This window comes from Paralichthys olivaceus, chromosome 2, assembly GCF_024713975.1.
Source record: "Paralichthys olivaceus isolate ysfri-2021 chromosome 2, ASM2471397v2, whole genome shotgun sequence".
NCBI lineage: Eukaryota > Metazoa > Chordata > Actinopteri > Pleuronectiformes > Paralichthyidae > Paralichthys > Paralichthys olivaceus.
In genome coordinates this window covers 20694609-20717708 of record NC_091094.1, presented here as the reverse complement: position 1 = coordinate 20717708, position 23100 = coordinate 20694609, and the positions used below count along the sequence as shown (strand labels likewise).

General features: G+C 41.3%; 1 protein-coding gene across 11 annotated transcripts in view; it reads left to right on the top strand.

The window, feature by feature from the left end:
* Positions 1-23100, top strand: part of magi1b (membrane associated guanylate kinase, WW and PDZ domain containing 1b) — a 132425-nt gene that overhangs the window by 71011 nt on the left and 38314 nt on the right. For 9 of the 11 annotated variants that reach the window (XM_069511186.1, XM_069511152.1, XM_069511157.1 and 6 more), the window contains exons 3-9: positions 7534-7653; positions 11368-11610; positions 15326-15551; positions 16900-16982; positions 17799-17834; positions 21059-21116; positions 22066-22190. In XM_069511186.1, the coding sequence (XP_069367287.1) occupies positions 7534-7653; positions 11368-11610; positions 15326-15551; positions 16900-16982; positions 17799-17834; positions 21059-21116; positions 22066-22190 (891 nt within the window). The remainder of the gene's footprint in view (positions 1-7533; positions 7654-11367; positions 11611-15325; positions 15552-16899; positions 16983-17798; positions 17835-21058; positions 21117-22065; positions 22191-23100) is intronic. The other 2 variants (XM_069511166.1, XM_069511198.1) reach the window with 1 other exon arrangement.

Below are 23100 nucleotides of genomic sequence, written 5' to 3'. Positions count from 1 at the left end.
AGCGCTCACCTTTCATGTGTTTGTGTTATTTTAACACTACATTTGAGCTAAGTTCACCCCCCTCCAACCCTCAGGGCCTATAGGTGCGTCTGTGTATTTTTTTCTTTAGGTAAATAATGACAAGAATTCTGTTTGAAACGGAGCAACCTTTCAGTGACACGAACCTTGGATTATGTTTTTACCATAGTCTTCAGGAATGTTTTGGTCTTCAAGATTCACAAAGGATGAAAACAAATTTGGACTGCTCAAATCAAGATGATGTCTTTAAATTCTTTGTGCCAAGAGGAAAGGTGCATACCTTAATTTTGCTGCTGCAGTTCGCCTTTGTGGAACCACAGTTTGAACAGCAAAGGATATTTGGACTCATGGACTAACTTGGATCTGTCTGATTTGGTTGCACCAGCACATAGACATGTTCACTTTTCTTTCTCTGAACCTTTGTGGGTGTTTTGGACGCTACAATAAGAGAAAAAAAACTGGTGGTAATATGCCTGAGGAAGTTAAGTCTGGGTCGATTACATCTTTAGAAATCAAGAAAACTGTACGATTTGAGCAAGACGAGGCCACGCTTTTGAAAGATGCCACGCTTCACAACCACACTGGATCTAAAGAAGATGTCGAACAAGACCCCTCCTCAGCTCCCAGTCCAGCTCCCAGAGTTGTCCGAGGAGTCAAGCCCAACATTGTCCTTGTGGAGGGAATTAAATGTAGGTCACAGCTGAAATACAAGGGCAGGCCTGGGGGATATGTGGGCTCAGGGTGCTCTATTGCTCTGGGGGGACGCAAGTGTAGGAAATAAACTGATTTTTCCCTCATGGTTATTTTTAGAAGCTGGGTTGTGCCTGTACGTGTGCCTGTTTAGACTTCCGTTTTACTTTTTTTCATCTGTTTGATGCCACTGAGTAAAAAAAAAAAGGCTAATTTTAATGCCATGTGTTTTCTTTTGTCATTTACACTCAGTTGTTTCTAGGCTGAGCTATTTTTCACTGCATCCTGTCCTCATACATGAAGTAGCCTGGCTGACGTGATTGTAATTCATCTCAGTCTTTCTTTGTGTTGTGGAAGGTGTCTCAGGGAATCATGATTGAATGATACATCCATTTGAGTCTTTCTTATACTTCCATTGTACTTTGAGATCTAACCTTAGTATCATCCTCTGCCTTCACAAATGTTAGCAACCTTAGTCTGAGTCTATGATGCCACTGGAAGGGCAGATGCTCCCTTAAAATAGTCTGCCATCAATTAAATATAGATGAGGTGCTTGGATTTGTCTGCCAGAGAGTGTTACTTGAAGAGGGAAGCGGTACAGATCATATATTAAGCACATTAAGGTACTCCATTTTGTTCTGTTGTATTTAAATCACAATGTCTATTTCAGGTTTTACACTTGTTTATTCCGTTTGAGAAATCCAAACACCTTTATGTCTAATTTATTCTCATAAAAGTAGATTAAGACGCTTTTTGTGGAATATTAGCTGAACAGCTGTTGTCCTCATCATTGTTCTTGAATTGAACCACGAACGCCTCGGTTCAGTCAGCTCAGTGGAGATGTTGAAAAGCCGTCAGAAAGAAGAGAATCTGAAATTGATCCTGTGTCAGCCGAGTGAAGTTGTAGACAAACTGGAAAAGCCAAGGTCACCACAAGGGTTGTGTCCAGTTGCTGCCGTGTATTGATTGTTGTTTGAAAGACATCACGGTGTAACTGGATGCTCTCTAAGCCCAATCCCGACATACTGTATGAAGAGAAGAACATTTTGATTGTCAGTGCCAAGGTCACGTTGACTCTGAAATGTTTGTTATTCGCTTTAGAAAGAAACCTTTGAAATAGATTTGATCGCAGCATTCTACATACTAAACACTATTCTGTCTCAATCCTAGCCCTGCTTACCAAGTGTGTATGGTTTAACAAACAATTTAGGGCTGCAGATATCAAGCAATTAGTTACTATTGATTAATCCAATGATTATTTCATCAATTAATTATTTGGTGTATAAAATATCTGAAATTTGTGAAGGATATCTAATATAATTTTCCATTCCAAAGATATATATTCCAAATTCTTGTTTTAGTTAACAGTTCAAAACCTGAGATATTCAGTTTACAATTAATCTGGATACTCCTCACATGTGAGAAGCTAGAACTAAAACTTGTCAGACATTTTGCTTGGAAATTGACTTAGGTGACCAAAGATTGATTGTCAGATTAGTTTGTTCATTTCCTGTCAATCGACTAATTGATAAATCAACTAATTGTTGTAGCTGTGAAACAGTTTACATCCTAAAACCAGAACAATATTTGTGTCCCATTGGAATCTTTTCTGAGCAAACCCATCCTAAAATCTTAATTCTGCTTTTCTTCATCTTTTCCTGGCTCTCGTCATCTCTCAGTATTGAAACTTAGTATGTGTACTGGACGTTATGCTGCATTAATCCCCATGAGGTGATTACCCTCCACCTACAGCTCTCGTTAAGACACAAACCATGTTGGTGGCCATGCACCTCCTCCCCACTGTCACAAATGTTTTGTGCAACAGCTGCTGATTGTAACATAAGGTGCTTCCATCCCAACCCTTTTGTACCATTACAAGCTCTTTACATGTACATCTGCATGCCAAACATGCACATACGCGGGAGTCATAACACTCGCTGCGTGACTGTTGGCATCTGAGTCAACTCTCTGCTGGACTGCCCAAGGGAAAAAGTAGCGTTGGACTGTGCCTTGTGTCTGTGTGTGTGTGAGGGGACGAATGAGAGGATAGATGAGAGAGAGTGACACAAGCAACGGATGTGTCGAGCTCATTTTAAGCTGCTGATTCACCGCAGTTCAAATTTTGAGTGTTACCAAATTAGTATGCCACAAACATGGCAGTTTCACAAAATGTTATCTTAAGATCCGCAGCAGAGTGATACACTTTGGCTCCCTACTGTCTGCTGTTCTTCTACAGAGATTCAAATGATATCAGGCTAATTCTCTTGCTACTTAACATTTGCAACTTGACTGATATCAAACATGAGTTTGTAGGCCCTCCAACAAATACAGATCTTGTAGTGATGAGTCATCGTTGAAGTTTTCCTGCTTTTAGTCAAATATTTTGACAATTTGGGAGGAATTTCTTAGAAATGCTTGGTAAATTGAAAAGAAGTAAGCTACGTTTAGTTTGGTTGGACTCTTTTTCATAATGTAGTTTGTTTTAGAAAACAAAGACACATCATTTTATATATGTGTATGTTTCAATTTTGTATATTTTTCATATTTAGTGGCACATAAACACAGTCCACCTGTTTGACATAGGGGTTATGAAGATGTTTACAGAAGGAAAACATGGCTGATGTGTGAAAGATCAATGTCTTGAAGCACAGTGTTTTATAGAATTTGCACCGTTAAGCATAAGAATAAGCAACTGTGTAGGGCTTGGCAATTAACCAAAAATGTATTGAAACTGACATTTATTACTTCTAACCAACCTAATTTATTTCGGTTAATATAAGTTAATATTATTTAGATTCATGATCCAACATCTTCTATTAATAACTAAATATTGTGATCGTCAGTTTGTGTGAAGACAGGGACGAGGAGCCACACACTCCTGCAGACAGAAGAGAAGTTCCTCCTGCAGATTATGACTCAGCGCAGTGTTTTAACTCCATTGTTGCACAAGAAGCAAAGCCCCATTTATCCATGAACACATAATTATGAATTCAACAGGTTTTTACAAAGATCAGTTCTACGTGTGAGTGATTAGAAAAGAGCAGAGGAGCAGAGTTGCTTGTTGACCAACACTGAGTAATGTGCAGAGTGATGCGCTCCATGGGGGTAGGGTGTGTGTGTCATAAAATAATTGTTCATTAATAGTTATTGAGGTAAAACTTTGAAATAATCATGATATTGATTTGAAGTCATATGGCCGAGCCCTACAACTGAGTCAACATGAAAGGGAAACTCTGATGATGTGACATTAAGGGAAGTGAGTTATTTATTCATCAGGTTGTGATCTGTATCTTACAGAAATAGTCTACAGAGCTTGATCATCATTCAAAAACATTGGTTCTTGATGGTTTTCAAGCCTCACTATTACAAACACCATTTAATTAGTCTGACTACAAGCCTAATGAAAATGTGTCTGTCTCGATCCTTGCACTCCATGTAAATGTTGCTCTGTGTATTTTTCTCGCTTTCACCTCTCTCTGCTTCTGTTTTCTCCAACCCTCATTTTCCTCCTGCATGCATCATTTATGCTTTTTCATATAGACCAGGCCTTTGAGCTACACCTCTGTGCTTCTTTATATTTCTGTTGTAGAATTAAAAAGGGTGTTGTGAACTCATAGGAGACCATGTAGAGGACAGCATCATCACTGGAGGACAAACTTCTTCATGTTGCTTCCCCACATCTCTCTCTGTATTTCCGATCCTTGCTGGGTTGTCCCTAGCAACAGCTGAAACCCAGTGACATGATGCATGAACACTGAGAAATCAGTTTTGTTTTTTCCCTCATCTATTTGTGAGAAGAACATACAATCCTGGATTGTGGTGTGTTACACAGTTACAAGCTACAGTATATTTATTGTATATTGTTTTTGTGGGCATGTATGTGTTTAGATGCAGCTGTAGCGGCTCCAAGCTCCCCACACTACAGTACGCCTGCCAGTAACTCGACACTTGCATCCTTGATCATCTTCTTGAAATGCTAATGATATTTTTTTTTTTTTATACAACGCCCACCCATCCATCTCAGCTGGTGAAGATGTTGGAGCTGTTAAGCCACGAGTCAGCCAGCGCTAGACGAACCCCCTCACAGAAAATCTCCCAGGCTTCATTGTGTGTGCCATTTGCAGGATTATGCTCCTCCTGCTTGCCTTGGTAGCTTCACTCCTTCTCCATCTTTGTCTGCATGTTAGAGGTCAACATTCTGAAGAGTTGTCGTTCAGCTCCCCCAATCCCAACTCCAGGCCGGAGTCCGTGTGACGAACTCTCAACTACTGTGAAACTCTATTTCACAGCCTAGTCAATGGTGCTTTTGTGGGGAAGGGGCTATTGAATTAATTAGGCCTATAGCAATGACAGTGTCTCACTCCTGGTTTTGTGCCAGGCCTCTGCGTTTGTATCTCCGTTGAAACACCAGTCACAATTCCACTTCCTGTTTGGTTTTCTAAGAGCAGCAAATGGAGTTGAATCAATGGAGGCTTCTGTGTGGGAAGTGAGCTGACAGTTGGCTGAAGGCTCAGCTTAGGTGGATGACTCCCCAAGTTTGACATTCTGTAAAAGACTCAGAGCCTGATGCAGTTTGTTGAATAGACTTCAAGACCCTTAATCAATTTTCACTTGATTTTTGGGCATATAAATGAGCAAATACTCAATTTAATCCTCTTTTACACAAATCTTTTTTACAAAATTAGTGGTAATACACAGTTTTTTTTGTATGTGTAAACCTGCTTAAAAAGGTGACTGACTCCTTTCCCATTGCCAGAAGGGAAGTTTGCCTGTTTTTTTTTTGCAGCGAGTTTCGATGTCACAAATGCACCAGAAACTGAGAAGCCCTCTCAACTCACAGTTTTGCCAGTGTTACATGAAGTTGAAAGTGCGTAATAATGTCACGCAGAATAAGTGCAGCGTCAGCATCTAGACTGCTCAAATATAGAAGGAGAAAAAAATCGATGTATTCCCTTGGGTGTATATTTCCATCAGTGTTGATCGGAGATGGAGCCAGTAAAAACCTCTGTCTTCTGCATAGTCTTTTGACCCCAGTAGTGAATGCCTATTGCATCAATTCCCACTACAGACAAAATCCAAATATTAGTTTTATTGACCAGTGGAAAAGGGGGCTTTAAATCATTGCACGAAGATTTGCTATATCCATTGAGTAGCTCAAAATAGAGTTATCATAAAAGACTGTGGCAGTTATTTGATTGAACTGATGCATGTCAAGAATATTGTGTATAAACCTTCAGTGTCCCCAGAAGTCTCCAACATGCCTGCCTCTCTACATATGTCGCATGCTCGCTTGCGTGTAATGCATGCTTGCTTTAGTTAAGATCCTCACGTGTGATTTATCACCAGTGTCAGTGAATGCGGCTGCAATGGGAGCCTCTCCCCACATTCCCCACTCATCTATTTTTACCAGCAACCCAATGGAGAGAAGACAGGTAGATGAAGAGATGGATGAAAGCCAAGAAGATTAGAAAGACCTCTGCTGTCGCTGAATAGATGTCTATCAGAACAAGCAAGAGGAGAAAGATATTTTTCAGTGGCGCTGTCTAGATGCATAAAACTGAACAGTTTCTTAAGGCAATGACAGAAAAGGAAATGAAGTAGGATACAATTAGAGTAGTTGAGAGTGAGATGCCTAGCAAGAGAACATTAGTACTGTCAGACAGTGGTAGAAAAGTGTGGAAAATGTGAGTTAGCAATCTAAAGAATAGAAACGCTGAATGAAGAAGAATGAATGAATGAAGAAAATGTAAAAAATAAAAAAGTGACTTTTACAATGGGTCTGCAGTGCTGTAATCTCACCATTGTGCTGTAAAGCTGTTCACCACTGACGCCACACGTGCCAAATCTCAGCAGCCATTGACGACAAATGCTCCAATCTCACCTGCTACATGCCAAACAATCACATTCACACCCCAAACATATGGCAGGATCACCCAAGTGCTACTACACTACCTAACACTTTACCCCAGTGTGAGGGAAGATCGTAGCACATAGGCAACAAAGGATCATCTCCCTACTAGAGCCTGCTGTCAGTGTGAAGCAATATATGCTCTGAGATGCTCTTATTACCACGTTATTTGTGATCCCCTGTCTAATTTGGTAAATCTGGAAAATTTGAAAGTGTGAAAATGGGCGTAACATAAACAACCACTTTTACAACGGCTCTGGTTCAGGAAGTAAATGTCCCATTTATTTTCCCTGTTAAAGTTTCAGAAAATCCAGTTTAAGTAGTGTTAAGCCTGGAACCAGGCTGAGCAGCTGTGTGTATGTGTGCACATTTGTTTGAAGAGTGAAGGAACTACGTATCCCATAAACAATTGCAAATTATCCATTTCCAAGGACTTTCATTGCGCTCTTTAATTAACCTTGTTGTTAGTATAGTGTTGCAATATGTTGTAATTTGTGTCTTCACTGTCTTGTGTGTATGAATATGGTGTTTCATATAGAGCATGGTGTAGTAACCTAGTGTAGTAGGTGACATCATTTTTGCCGTTGTGGTAAACATTTTCCACCTGAGGTTACATGAGTTGTGTGCATAGTGTAGTATTTGTCTTTGACATATTATACAGACTTGTGGCTTCTACAGGAGAATATATCATTGTTTTAAAATCTCATAGCTTGTGATAAGTCTTCACTGGATAGTTCAAGCAAAACCTCTATTCAGAAAATGAATGGGATTTTTACTTCCAGAACCACACTGTTGAGCTCTGTAATGTATTTACTATTAGGAATGAGAAATAGCTGCTATTCCTATTTTCATTTGGTATCTCTACTCTATAAGAAAATTGCATTTTTTTAAATGTCTACTCTATTTTTGTCTTCCAGGTACAACCCGTGCCCCACGCGAAGGAGAAGTTAGTGGCGTGGACTACAACTTCCTCTCAGTGGAGGACTTCCTGGAATTGGAAAAGAGTGGGACCCTGTTGGAGATAGGAACGTATGAAGGTAAATAATAAATTCACACATTAACTTAGCTGAGGTAAATTCTTAAGATATAGTTGAGGGTTTGCTAACCAGGCTATTAGGAAACCCCTACACTCATACCTGGAAGGGTAGGAATTGTTTGCGGTTGCAGCAGCAGGATGGATCTGAGTTCTTCTAAAGACATGTTTGGTGAAATACTTAAAGGCAGTAACAGGAAAATGCACTTTTTTTGTTGTTGTTTGCTTGTCCATTTTGTTATTGTCATGCAAAATTTGCTGACCTAAAATAGAGTATGTGAATTATGTTGAAATCTATAAGGAACTATAAGAATAAACTAAAGAACATCTAGAAATATAAGGGATCAAAATTAAACATCAGATGCATTTTGGCACACAGTGGGACAATGTGGAAAAGTTAAATATTTCAATAATCTAACCAATAATCTAGTTGCACTTTCTGACATGTGAGTCAAAATAACTAAATTAACCCCTTAATATCACAAAGGTACTGGATGCTGTAAATGCATGTGCACTGGAGCTCTCAGACCCTAATTACTACCGTTTCTGTCTGTGTCAATAAACATCCAAATCTTAGAAAAGCATTTAACTTCATTGGGACAAGACAAGTCCCTCTGTACCTCCAGCCAGGAGTGTTGCGATCTGTATGTGACAAGTACTTTGGGACTCATGCAATCATCATTGAAGTTAACTCTTTGGTTTTGTTGTATTTTTTAGCTGGTGACTGTATTAGTGAGAGTCAGAAACACACAGGCCCACCCATGGTTCATTGCAGCGGTGGGCTACAACGAAGTACATTTACTTCATTACTGTACTAAAGTAAATGTATCTACTTTATTTTCAGACACTCTTCACTTTAACTCCACTATACACATCAGTAAATATCCGTACTTTGCATTTCACAGCATTTTTACAATGCATTAGGTTACATGTTCATGTTTTTTTTAAATATTTTTTAAAAGTAATCAATAATGAGAGTGGAACTGGTCCACTGATCCAATGAGAGTGTGCAGGTAACATTAAACCCGCCTCCTGCAGCTGCAGCGTCACTGTTGAAGAAGAATCACTTGAACAGGATTCAGAAGAGGCCAAGACTCAGCCATAAATAAGAACACTCAGCATACACTCAGCTTTTACTCAAGTAGAAGAAGTTAATGGGACACTTTTGCTTTTACTTGAGTATATTTGTATCTATTTATTTGTACTTTTACTCAAGCAAAATGTTTGAGTTCTTCAAAAAGAACCACCACATTATCAGCAAACAAGCTTGTTGTGTTCATCCAGGCCAGTCAGCCTTCTTCTGTACAGGTGCATGTGCAGGCACAGCAGGGGAGAGCCATACTCCTGCTCTGCTTCCAACCAAAAACATGCCGACCACAGTGCACATGCTTAGTGGTCATCCCCATGCAGCAAGAAGACATGGAGTACTTTTTCTGAAATGGAAAAATTCCAGTCCCTTCTCTTTGGTATGCACCTGCTTTTGCCCTCTTCATAGATGTAGGTTAGATAGCCCAGAGCAACATGCTTACCTCCTCTCTACAGGGGCTGTTGAAAGCAGCTTTCGGACATATTGGAAAACACCAGTTGGGTGAGTGAGATGCTTCACAGTCTCTGCGGATTTTCTCCGCCTGGCCTCCTAGCATAAAATCCGTAGAAAACTAGGAGAATCCGATGTGTAAACATAGCAGGAGATCCCCTGCTGGATTCACCATGAGCGAGTAGGAGGGTTGTAAAAAAAAGCAGCGACACACGTAGAAAACACAAACGAGAGTTTGTTTCTATAAGAGGCGATACAGGTGTCATTGTGTTGCCAAGAAAATCACATGATCTCTACAGTGATAATACGCCACTCCCTGTCTCTGTCTGCAGCATCCGGGTGCTCCCCCTTTCACCTGAATATTGCAGATGATTTGTTGCTGTTGTGAATGCATCTGCAGAAAAACTCCCACTGTTTTGTGCATGTGTGAAATAACCTCTAGGTAAACTCCGTAGCCAATCTTTCGGATTTTACCCACAGGTCAAGTCTGAAACCGGTTTAAGAAGGTTGAGCATCACATACAGTACACAACACTTCTGCTCTGCTGATAAACCAAACTAAAGGACTGTTTACAATGACACTACCAAGGAGCACCTTCCTTCACTCAGATAAAGATTATCGAAGTGTCTGTTCTGTCCACTTAACTTGTTCACTGTTCCATAACAATGAATTTTGCACAGCAAAACAGAAGCAGCAAACAAAAGCCAGTGGACTTCTACAAGCTCACTACTTCCTCTAAAGCTAAAGTCATCTACGTGCATTAAAAAAATCCTTTCGTCTGATAAGATCATGCTTCTAAGTTCCAAGTCTGTGCTGAACTCAAAGATGGAGCCAGAACCTGGTTTCATAGATGAGGTGGGATGATCCAAGAGATCAGAGGGGGGGCAGTGTATCCTGCAGAGATTTGTTGGCTGCTAACCACCACAAATAAGCTGAAACCAAAGTTACAAATCAGACAAAATTGGACTCCCATTGGTATTTGCCACTTAATTAAATCAGTCGAGTGAGCTTGGTGCACAATTAAAATATTTTGTTCAGAGTCCAAAGCCAGCGTTGGCTCGCTTTTGTGTTTAGGCGCTAAAAAGCAGAAATGATGGAAAAAGGGAATGACTCACTGGTGCAAAAGGGGGTGATATTTCAGCTTTTAATCAGTTATAATTCAGTCTATGTTCGGAGGTGTTATTAAAAAAGAATATACCGACTTTCAACATGTGCTTTTAGACATTATTATGTTATTGGATGACTGACATCTAAATCATCCCACTTGAATATTTCTATCATTATATTTGACTGTAGGATTTATGTTCTGCTCCAGCATGTCCAACTGAAACTGTGACTCCTCTGGAGAGATGACTAGCAGTCTCTTTTCAGCAGTAGGTTGGTTCAGGAAAAAAAATTGGCTGTTAAATTTTTTCCTCATTGTTTGGCCCAGGCTAAACATTTTAACTGGATTTGACATTAAAAGAATATTTTCAGAACTGCTCATGATTTAAATTTTGAAGTCTGTTGCCAACAAATCTATTGTAGTTGGAGCCGGAGTAAAACGCTCGTTTTTTCCCTGCTGCCTTTATATATTGGATGCTTATAGCTCTGTGTCTCATTAAGATGTTGGCTTGATGTTGTGTTTCTCCGATGGCAACGGTCTCTTCAGATTTGCCGAGCCTTACTTTAGATGAAAGTAACTCTTTGTGGGGGAAAAAATAAGCTTTGCATGTTTGGTGCTCGTTCCTTTGAAATTGTTAGGTTGGAGAACAATTTAGCTGCAAACTGCTTCACTAAATGTTTTGAGACAACTTAGACGAGCACTGCCCTTGTAAGTGAATGCAAAACATTTGGTTGTGGTGTGTGAAAACCAAGTTTATCAACTTTGACTCACAAAATATGAACTAAATTGAGTTATAATAGTGGAAAATGGCAGAAAATGCAATTGGTGTTGAATTTTGTTGTTGTTTGTTAACTTTATTTGGACCAAACCAGAAAGAAACTTCAACTTCAGGGATTCTCATTCTCCCACAGACAATTCCAGCTTCCCCATTTGCATACAAAGGCTATGACTAAACCCCCTCCAACACACACACACCAACCTTTGACCCCTTCTCTCTTGTCCTCCTGCTAAAAGTCCCTTCTTTTATCTGTCTTTTTTTTAATCCCCTCCTCTCTGCCTTCTTCTCCGTTGCCTAGGGAACTATTATGGGACGCCCAAGCCCCCGGTGCAGCCCCCCGGTGGGAAAGTGATTAGCAGTAGCGGTAGCAGTGGTGATGCCCCACTGCCAGACACGCTCAGTGGTAGCCTGCCAGGCTCGCAGCACTCCACTCCCCGACGTTCCAAGTCCTACAATGATATGCACAATGCTGGAATAGGGCCCGGAGAGCAGCAGCAGGAGGACGACGAGGACCTCCCTGACATGAACAGCAGCTTTACAGGTACGTGCACAGGTCTGGACGTCAAGGAGAACAAAGTACAATGTATGATAGTGGAGTTAATGCATGTCTTCGTGGTTTGTAGTTGATGCTAGAGTCACAAGCTGATGAAAGCGCATAACATGATAACACAACGGTGAGACTGCACTGATGACTGCGAAATTTGTCTTTTAATTTGGTTGAAAATAACTTTTGTCAGATGTCAAACATCAGACAAAAGCAGAGGATTTCAGTTGTGATGTAAAGTGACAGGTTAAATGGTTTAACATGATGTTAAGTGTTACAAGAGAGAAAAGTCAGGATCTGTGTCTCTTAAATCCCCAAACTTCATGCAGATGCAACACTAAATAGTTGAAATATCTCTTTATGTGAAACATAATTGTTTATTGGTGTGGCACAATAAACTACTTGTAGATATATCATAGGACTGTTCTCTCTTGTGACTGCATACATGTTTCTGACTTAATTAAAGGTAGGGTTGGAAATTATTGAAATGAGTTGTCTCATCTGTTGAAATCCTCTTTACGGCCTGGTAACCATCTATAAATGAAGTCTGGCATGATTGGCTGGCGGACCTGTCTGTCGAGCTGCTTTCAGACATGCACTGGACTCCACAGATTCTCCGTATTTTCTCTGGAGGAGGGGCATGTGTCAACGCAAATGTCCAAGACACTATTTTTCTACGGACTTTATCCGCCTGATCTCCTAGTATGATGTCTGTAGATTTCCAGGAGAAGTTGATGTGTGAAAACAGCAGGTGATCCCCAGCTGGATTAATCGCGACTGAGTGGGGGTGTTGATTACGCTTCTAACAAACAACAGGCGCAAAATGTCTCAGCTTGTGGTGAAAAAAGCTGTGACACGCAGTTAGAAGACAAAGGTGAAGATGTCAAGAGAGTTCGTGGTGATAAGAGCTGACGATGGGGTCTGGGTACTGTAAACATGATCATGTGATCTACGCAACTGAGTTAATACATCACTTCCTGTCTCTGCTTGCTGCACCCGGCTGCTCAACTTCTCGCTTGAATAACACGGAGGATTTGATACTGTTGTGAACTCGTCTATGCAAAGAACCTCCCACTGTGTTGTGCATGTATGAAAGACAAACTCTTTACATGGATTTTACCCAGAGGTCACGTCTGAAAATGGCTTCATTAACCTGCCGGCCCGTGCTCTCAAAGTGCGACTGGCATCTTCAGCTGGAAAGACAAACACAGCTGAAGCAGAGATGATAGTCAGAAGTTAGCTAGATAGCTAGTCACAGCTTCTAGCAGTTGTCAGGTAGTGTGTGTTTTGTTAATGGCGCTCCGATGGGAGAGGGTGGGATGCATCTTGCATATTTTCGAAGTGTAGCATCCTCTTGCTAGCTTTTTTCAGGATTACCAACCCTAGCTTTAATGAATATAAAAGAACACCAGATGGATAAATTGATTATTATAGTTGCTTTACCACACCATAAATTCAACACAAACAATGCTACATGAATTTGTCACTTATGTTGTGCAACTATGCCTATGACCTCTGAACCTCCCTCAGGCTCTCAGTTGTTTGTCTATAGTCTTTACACTGGTGCACCAAACACTCTGCACATTTCCTCCTCTGTAGATGTTTATTTAAGCACAGTTGTGCATTTTGTTTGTTGAGCACTTTCACAATGAGAGTGTGGAGGCACAATTCACTCAAGAACCCCGGTGTTCACAAATTCCATCTCAAATGTATTTAGACAATTTTTTTTTCTTTTGTTTGGACACAGAATGCGTACCAGGCCGAGACAGGCCCCAAAGCTGGCAGCAGCCTCCAAACTAAATTAAATTTGGCATCCTCGCACACGCAACAGCCAAACTAAGGCACCACATTTGGCATCAACAAACACAGTGTGTAAAGACGAGCTCGCTTCACTCGTCAACATTTCAGGTTTTTCTACTTTCTCACAATTAAGCATGCAACTTTTCAGCGGAAGTCATGTGACTGACTATCCCTTTAATATAATAGCTGTTGTATGTTAACTCCTTACATCATGACTCACATGCTTTCTCAGCTGGTGTGGACTCCTTTTAAGTAAATAGACCTCAAGTCAGTTAGCACACAGGCGGCTGCTTGCAGAGCTAGTCTGCAGTGGCAACCTGAGAACACGCTGTGTTTTATTTAGCTTTGAGTATAACACCAGAATGTGATCCTGGCTCTGCATGGAAGGAAAGGAAAAGGGAGAATGTGAGTGGCGATGGATGAAGTGGGAGTTGATGGAAGTGGAGACAAGGTAGCAGGAAATTAAAGAGAAAGGGGGAGTGACTGGGAGAGGGAGAAGTGGGCAAGACTGAAAAGGATTGGACAGAGAGAGAGACAGAGACACAGACAAGCAAGGGAGGTTTGTGTTTTGTGACGGGGGATAAGCTCAGAAAATGAAAAAGTTGGAGAAGGAGCACAAAGAAGGTGGAGAGCAGGAGAAGGTGTGAGGGGCTGCAGAATACAAGAGCTTCTTTGATTGGTGAGTAAGTGGTTTCTAGGTTTGACTACATCTGCCTGTATCCATGTGTCCAGAGATGTAAAATAGTGCCACCTGGCTGCGAGCAGCAGAGACTACTAAACCAGCTCTGTATCTGAAATTATTATAAATGATGTTATTACTATTTGTTTGAGTTAGAGGGGAATTTATTTTATCAATGTCAAGCATATTAGTGACATGGGTGCTATTTAAAGGGGGATTTCAACAGATTCACTGCTGTTATTTCTCAATATTTCCTCTTGTGCCTTAGTGGGTCAGTACGCATTAGAAGGTTGCCGCAACCCTGAAGCTGTTTCTGCCATGTGTTTTTACAAGGTGGGACCAAAATTTGTTTATTTGCTGTCTGGGATTGTGAGAGCTGCCAGTCAAGTGTGGGTGTGAAATGAGATAACAGGAAGCCAGGTGATCACACTTCAGAGGCCGTGGTGTGAGGTGTGAACTGCCTGAACTGAAGCAAGCATCTCCATTTAGCTGTGAGAAGTGGTTTAGGGGGAACAGATTTATTCTGCAGCAGAGGAGTGTTTAGTCCAAGATAAAAAGTTAACATTTAGGAATTGAGTTCTGAGGCTTTCTTGTGGCAAGATGTGGCTTTTTAAAAAACTCTTAGTGAAAGTATTTGAGCTGCTTACATTTTAGGAATTCAGTGAATGAAAAAAAATCACTTTATGATGATAATAATAGCAATAATAATAAACTTAATTTCTATAGTATCTTTTTAAAACCAGTGTTACAAGGTACTTAAAATAAAAACACAAAGTTAGCTAATCATAGAAAACCCAGATCATACGCAGCAATGCAGTAAATTATATTAAATGAAAAAAAATTCAGCAACATCATTAAAACTATTAATATAAATAGAAAATAAATTAAAAAAATTAACAAAAGAAATTACTATGGAAATACACTTAGTCATTCTCTTCCAAACAGTTCCTTTCTCTCATAAATGTATTTCTTCAGCCTGTCATGTTAGCAGCTTTGCTAAAATATATCCTGTGTTTAGTGGAACTTCATTGAAAATCCACTCAAATTAGTGATGGAGCTGTTTTAGCATTGGAAGCAATAGTTTCTGTGAAAGCCATTTTTGGCCGATCATGTATCGAGGCACCTCTCGCGGCACCACATCGTTTTCACAGCTACATTTTGTTCCTGAAAGTGTTCCCAGCCTGCAAAATGTTCCTAACACTTAACCATGTTTGTTTTCCCGTCACCCCCCAGGAGACTCCAGTGAATTTGAAGAGATTAATCACTCGGTGCGCCCTTACATCCCACGCCAGAGTGAACCGCCCTACACTGGGACGACCCCCTCACCACCGGCCATCACGGAGAGCACACAGCAGACACACTCTCACCTGAGCCATCCTCCCCCGGAGGATCCACAGGGACCTCTGCCTGACAACTGGGAGATGGCCTACACCGAGAATGGGGAGGTCTACTTTATAGAGTAAGGGGATCGAGACTGTAAATGGTCTGTTATTACATGTGAAGCAGTTTTTGCTGGGCCCTGCTTTAACTGGAGTCTTAAGTCTGAATGTCTTGACAGTTCAAAAGAGGTGATCTTTTACAGAATTGTTTGCATGCATGTGTACATATAATTCTGTATATAAAGTGTATAAGTTTAGATAAAGTATTAAGGCTTTTAACACAAGTCAGAAAGTCTGAACATATAAAGTTAGTGAAGGTAATGGAGGGAATTCTTGTAGTGTACTTGGATTATACCATCTACCGTCAGACCTGTAAGTGAACAAGATTCAGGACAGTTTAAGTTTTAAGATATAAAGTTGTGGAGATAAAAGCAGTTCCCAGTGACCTGGGTCCTCCTTTATAAAACAGTGTGAAGGATTCATGCTTAAAGTGTACGTGCGCACAAAAGCCATAAACAGCGTATGCAAAAAAAGATTCAGATTTATAAAACTGTGTGCACGCACCGGAAGGCAATGTTCCTTTTATAAATCACAGTCCACCTGGAAACACGCGTATGTGATACTGCCTCATATTCTGCCCTCTACACTCACATTCAACCATAAATGTGTTTGTACTGGGATGCTTCGGTTCCGTCAGGTCGGTCTGTGTAATACTGGACTCAATTCAGCACAAAGTTCCAAGATCACAGATCTATAGAATGGACTGATGAGTCATCATCATGGAACAGGAACATCTTTGTGATCTCTGAAAACTCGTCTCCTCCTCATCCTTCCATTCATGCTCTCCTCTATCAGCGCCAGTGCATCCATTAGGCAGCATTACGCACAGGTGTCAGTGCATTATTTATATTTTTAGAGCCATCGGACCGATTACTTCCCACATCTGTGGGATCCTAACCTCCACTCTGGATATCATTTGGAAATGGAAGTTTGAAAGTGAATTGTTTTTTGCAAGTGATCTCCAGTGCACAGTGGGCAGTTACCTTCACTGCAGCGATTTTACACACACACTCTAAAAAAGATAAAGTCAGACTTAATGATACACACACAGTGTTAGAAGATATTATTTAAAACTATTAATGACTCGGCTCTGTAATACCTTATATTTTTCTCAATTGAAGGTTTTTATGGAACAGTTATGTCACACGAGCACAAATAATGCTGTTGGTTTCAATGTTAATGATGAAGTGGTCCACTTCCTCACATCTGCTGATTCAGGTTAAACCAGAAAATCTGTATTTAAAAATTCTACTACGATATTTAGCTTCTGTCAGCATCTTTCTCTCTATGTGCCTGTTTTTAACAGATGTCTTTCCCGCAGTATTTGCGTTACGGCCATTTCATTTTACTCTTGTATGTTCTGTTTAGCCACAATACAAAAACCACCTCCTGGATAGACCCTCGGTGCCTGGACAAGCCTCAGAAACCCCTGGAAGAATGTGAAGATGATGGTACGTTTACGTGACAGCATAATAACCCTTATGTTTGTTCTTGCAAAAACCTTTCAAATTCCATGGTTTCCATGGTTTCCTTGTACTCTTCCAACTCCACTCATGTATTCAGTCCTTTATTTACACCAGAAATTAGAGACCCAGCCATGTTTGGCTGACAGGAGATACCTTCTCTTGTCTCTAGTTTCATAAAGTTGTGATTTTATAAAAATCAGATATGACCACACAGTGCTGGTTCCCCCAGTGGCCCTTAGGTGTCGGTGTTGGGTCACAGAAAATGGCGAGCAGTTAATAGGAGGCACGGCTCTGTCATGCTCCTTCTCTCCGCTGTTTGTCCCACAGCTCTGAGGAGTGATGGCTCCATCATCTAGCACTAAAAAGTATTGCTCTCCCAGACGCACACTGAGGGGGAACCTACAGATGGAAATAAACAACTTGAGACCATACACTCTGTAATGCAGACACATGAGATATACATGGAGTATTTAAATGAAGTGTGTGATTTGTGCAAATAGATGTAAATTCCTCTCGTAAGACATCCAGACATGTTCATAATTAAAACTTCTAAATGGTTTTATTGCTGCTAATGATTCCATCAATCTGGTTGAATAGAATTGTTCATCAGCTCTTCACTGTTGTTTCAAACCTGATGATTTTTATCAACATGGATCATTACATGAGGCTGAGGCTCATGCTTGATTAACTCTTGCCACCCTGTGGCCACATGTTATTATTGCATCTAACTAACATTTTCCCTCCTCTCTTTCGCTCCTCCAATGATCCTGTGGTGCTGCGGGGTTCATCCTCTCTGAGCAGAGGGGGTGCACACAGAGGAGCTGGACAATGACCTAGGTAAGCACCTTATCTTTTACTCCACCCTATTACATGTACATGAGCATTTAAAATGTCATCCCATAAACAGTGTCACCTTGGTTTACACACATTTAAAACAAAAGTGAAAGTTACGTTGCTGAGGCTGAAATGGTTAATTAAAGATAATGGAGTGACGACAATTAATACGCACATCCACGACACCACCACTAGCGTGACTGACAGTTGGTGAGAGGTGACTATGACATTGACTCTAATCATGTAGAAACGAGACATAATACTATCAGAGGCATGACCTTTATCTAGCCTACCGTCAGTATGTGGCGCAGACGGAAAACTGACTTTACACGCAACTGTCAACTTAGCCACACACACGGAGTACACTCCCACATCAACAGAGCATCATTTCATGCATAAAAGATGATGGCTGATCCAGAGAAGATTCTTATAATGATGATTTCCTAATGGGTGTCTGTCTGAGCCAGATAGCAACAGGTCCCTTTCCCTCCCCGACTCCCATCAGGACACTAACTAATCTATCAGACACAGCAGCGTGGCCACTTGTGTAGGATAAATGGTGTCTGGAGACTGTGTCCTGCTCCAATAGGTTCTGCTAATGAATGACGTCATTGCATCAGAGAACACAGCTGCTTAATGATTTACTTTAGCCCTTTGTGTGTGTGTGAAGCTTGAGGTATACAGTATATCTTTTTATGAATGCATATTGCTATTGTTATGTGGGATAATGGCATTTCCTCGAAAACTAGTGTGTCAGCTTGATATTCAATCATTTCAGTTTTGTAAAATTAGATTTTTAAGGTTTTAAGGGTATTCTTTCAACTCATGCCACCCTGTTTATGTATCATAACTGATTATATTTTTTCATTTCTGGCAAAAGCTGCATTAATTTTTTTTAAATCTAAAATGAGACAAATGGCTAGATATAATATGAAAAGTGAAACCTACAGAGAAAAATAACCATTTTTGCCAGCGACAGACAGATGAAAGTGGAAGAGAGAAATAAAAGCTGGCTTTGATTGGCATTTAAACCGCTGCCATGTTGCTATCATCAGATATGACCACTCCCCTGTCTTCATAACACAGACCCTCGACTGGATGAACATGTTCAATAATTATCGATCAGCAAAATACAATACAGGTGGGCAACAAAACGCAATTAACTTCAGCACTCTGAGGACTTTTTGTGAACACCAGCACATATGTGTACACAGACACACACACAGACACGTCTGTCTCCCTCTGTAGCACTGGCTTACTCAAGAGAAATCAATCACTGCACTGTACCAAGAGAACGCGATGCAAACAGTTGAACATGTAATTCTTCACACTTGACTTCCCCTGGAATTCAAAATACGCAGAGGAAGGTGGGACGTGAATGGAGGGGGACGGGTGAAGAAGAAAACACAGTGTGATGAGCGACAGATCTCTCACTCATTTGTGTTTCCACATGCTGAAATGTAAACCACGCTGTCAAGATGGTTGCAGCACCAAACACCCTCTAGGTGCTCTCACTCGCTCTCTCTTTCTCTCACACACACATTCACAGACGCCACACACACTGGTGCTCCTCAAGGAGCGGAACTAGTGCAGTGTGAAATCAAGTGGGTGATTAAAATTTTTGCACAAGGCGGGATGGGACCACTTTCCATTTAATGTTCCAGATCAAAACATCTGAATGAAAATTCACCACGCCTGCTCCATGGGTTCACCCTGTTATAACAACACCAGAGCTCTAGCCTTGCATTGCTTTCCAGCTGCATGAGCTTTCTTACTTTGAAGAGGTGAAGGAAATCTGGAATAATAGCAGCTTGATTTGAAGCATCACATTGACAGCTGTGTTTGCAGATTCATCTTTAGGTTGCTCTAAATAACTGACAGTGCTGCAAACCGTCATACACACTGTAGGCTGTGGTATGATGTGTGTCACATACAGACAGATTAAACCTTCCCATCCAGCAGCATTTTTATTGCCTCTGTCGCTGACTCCACTCCAACCAAGGGCCCACCTCATTAGAAAGCAGAGGGAGGCTCTCCAGGCTGGATGGTTGTAATTACCATCTACACGCACACAGGGTGAGGCCTAATTGGCTGAGGGTAATAGTATGTAAAATGTATACATCACAGGAGAGGATTATTGGACAATCTGTGTTTGTAACCAATTAGAAGCCTCTGACATTATCTAGTCGGAGGCTGGCCAATAATCAATTCCGCTGTAATCAGACTACAGAACTGAATCAGATGGTTCTGTTGGAGATAATGGCATTACTCTCTCTGGCACACACCACTAACACAACGAGATTGCTCCATTGGGCAATTACACAGTGCTTAAGTGGCCCCCAGTCATATTTATATCTTTTTTACTAATCAGCGGTAATTAGACTGAATTTCACTTTTTCTTCCTGCGAGCACATTTGCTCTTACGTCACTTTGAGAAAGCAGCTCCTTTAAAATGCCACCCTCCTCGGATGACGCAGGTTTTCAGACAAGTCATAGGCTCCGTACACGCCTGGTATTAACATGTGGCTTTTGTGGTCCCAACCACAAGCGGACAGCTCTAAATCCAGGTGTGAATGCACTCGGATCAGATAGCGATCAGATCACACCAGACCACTTCCGGTGTATCAACACTGATCATCACATAATGATCAATACTTTCATTACATTGCTGCATGAGATTCATTCAGCTCTACCTCTCTCTCTCTCTTGGTCTTTGCCTAAACGCTTGTGTGGACAAAGATCTTTTTACTCTGACAATGCCATTGTCAAACGAAAACATAGTTTTATGAATGTAGCCTGAAGTGTTCATCCTTCCCTCCTGTAGTTTCCCCCCATTCTTACCTTCACCTGACCCTCCCTCCCCTTTCTGTCCTCTGTGCCTCCTTCTTTCTGACCCCTCATCACTCCTTTCTCCCACCTCCTTTCATCCATTTATTCATCTGAGCCGAAGGGGGGGCCTTGCTCTGTTCTTATCTGATGTGGGGAAATGTCAGCAGTGTGAAGGGACGGGTTGGGGTGGGGGGGGTAAATCAGAAAGCCTGTGAAGCTGTTGAGTCACTCTGGCCCTGCAGACTGACTGACAGGGAGGCACAATGGGGAGGCAAAAGGTCTCCACTGGCCGTGGCACTAATGGCTCCATAGATGGCCTCCAGCTACTTCACAGCCTCTAGTTTCCCTCGTTTCCTCTGTCTCACTTTCTCATTGTGTTTCTCTCTCTTCTTTTTCAGAACTTCCACCAGGATGGGAGAAAATAGACGATCCAGTGTATGGGGTCTACTATGTTGAGTAAGTGACGTGCACTGTGCAACAAAAGGACGCTTGAACGGTGGCGGTGTGCACGCAGGCATTCAGAAATATGAGGAAATTGTTGCATTTTTTGTTTTTGCACATATGTAGAATGCTCTCACATGTTTTCAGTCTCAACAAAAGAAACTCCTGACCTCACTGTAAATTGGAGCTGCTCTAATGTATGTACGGTTCTGCAGGAAGACGTAGCAGCATGATTTTTGCCTCCGCTCTTTTGTAGACTGGAAAATGTGGGCCATTTTGTTTGTGTCATTACCATTTGGGAAAACATGCAGCAAGCGCGTGTGGTGGGTGTGCGCATATGTGTGCATCTCATCTTGTGTGAAGAACCTGGGATTCATCATTAATATGAATATATTTCATGCATTTTATATGTTCAAAGCAGCACTTGCAGGCTCACAGCATTTTTATTTTTTTCCTGCATTTATTTTTTTCTAATATGCATTATTCACCATTTCCCTCATTTGCTGTATAATGTGGTGCTTTCAGGTGTCATTGGTTTGGGTTCTGGTAGCTTAGTAGGAAATCTCCCCCAGGGCTTGTGTGTGACATGAGAGGTGTTTGTAGTTGATGTGAATTAAGCCATCATCACAATGGGATTTATGTGACGTGATCTGTGTGGGATTGTGTAGTGCATGTCTCAGACAGGAGTTTTGTGTGGACGGATGCGTGTGTATTGTGCCGCTATTGATCAAAGCTTATCGCCATGTCTCCCCTCCCTCTCTTGACCTTCTCTCCCCCTCTCTCTTCTCTTATTCCTCCTCTTCTCTGTCTGTCTTCCCTCCCTGTTGCGCTCCACTTTCACGCTGATATTCACTTCTTGTCCTACATCCTCTTTTGTATTCTTGTTTTCTTTCTTATTATTCATCTCCCTCTGTCACTCATCCCATACCTCTGTCTGCTCGTCCCTGCTTTCACCATCCCAAAGTCATATTAACAGGAAGACCCAGTATGAGAATCCAGTGCTGGAGGCTAAAAGGCGCAGGCAGCTGGAGCAGCAGCAGCCTCTGCCGCAAAGCCAGCAGCCACCTGAAGGTGAGCGCTACATCCGAGGTTTGTTCACAAGCCCCCGCTAAGGGCGTCATTTCCTTTCTTTCTGTTCATGTGTGTGACTGAGTCGTCTGCATATGTGTCTGTATGAGACCGAGAGACTGTGTTTGTCTTTATTCCAATTACTGCTACAGTATGACTTGATGTTGCCTGCTACTGCCTATGATTTGCTAAGTGCTCTTCCATAAAGGCATAACTATTATTTGCGGCTGTACCGCGCAGCCTTTTTGAGGTTGATTTCTGTTTTCTGTGCTGTCTTCTGATACTTGTTTGTGGTAATAACTTTAAAAGCTTTTTCTCCCCAAGGAGAAAACAGGTAAGTTTCGCTGCAACTGAAAATGCTTTGCCCGCTAAAGAGTCTTCTTTTCTTTCTGATTTCTGTCCTTTTAAAAAGGAGTGTGTTGACATTAACAAAACTAATATTGTCGCTTTCCCTAAGAAGTCTCTTGCTACGAAACTCAACCTTAGTCAGTCCCTATACCTCTTTAACTGCTTGTGACGGCCTCTGCCTTAGACACAGCTTTTATAAATGCGAGTAAACCCTCTTAAAAAGGGAATTGATTCCTTCCCCATTGCCAGTAAGGTGCAGCGTCAGCATCCACACTAGCAAAATAAAGAAGAAATTAGCGTGTTCACCTGGGTGTCATGTTTCAATAAAACCAATGTCTACTGCAGAGTCATTTGACTAAATGCAAAGTGAAGTAGTGGATGTTTGCAGGTTTTTTGACCAGTGGAAATGGGGCTTTATAAAAATAGAGACCCCACTTTATTGCTGTAAAGACTATTATGCCAGGTTTATTTTGTTTACACTGAAATAAACACTGCCAACACACTGAACCCATTGCCAAATCAGCTTTTTATGTTAATACAGATGTTGAGATGGCTCCATGAACAGCAGTTCTCCACCCATTCA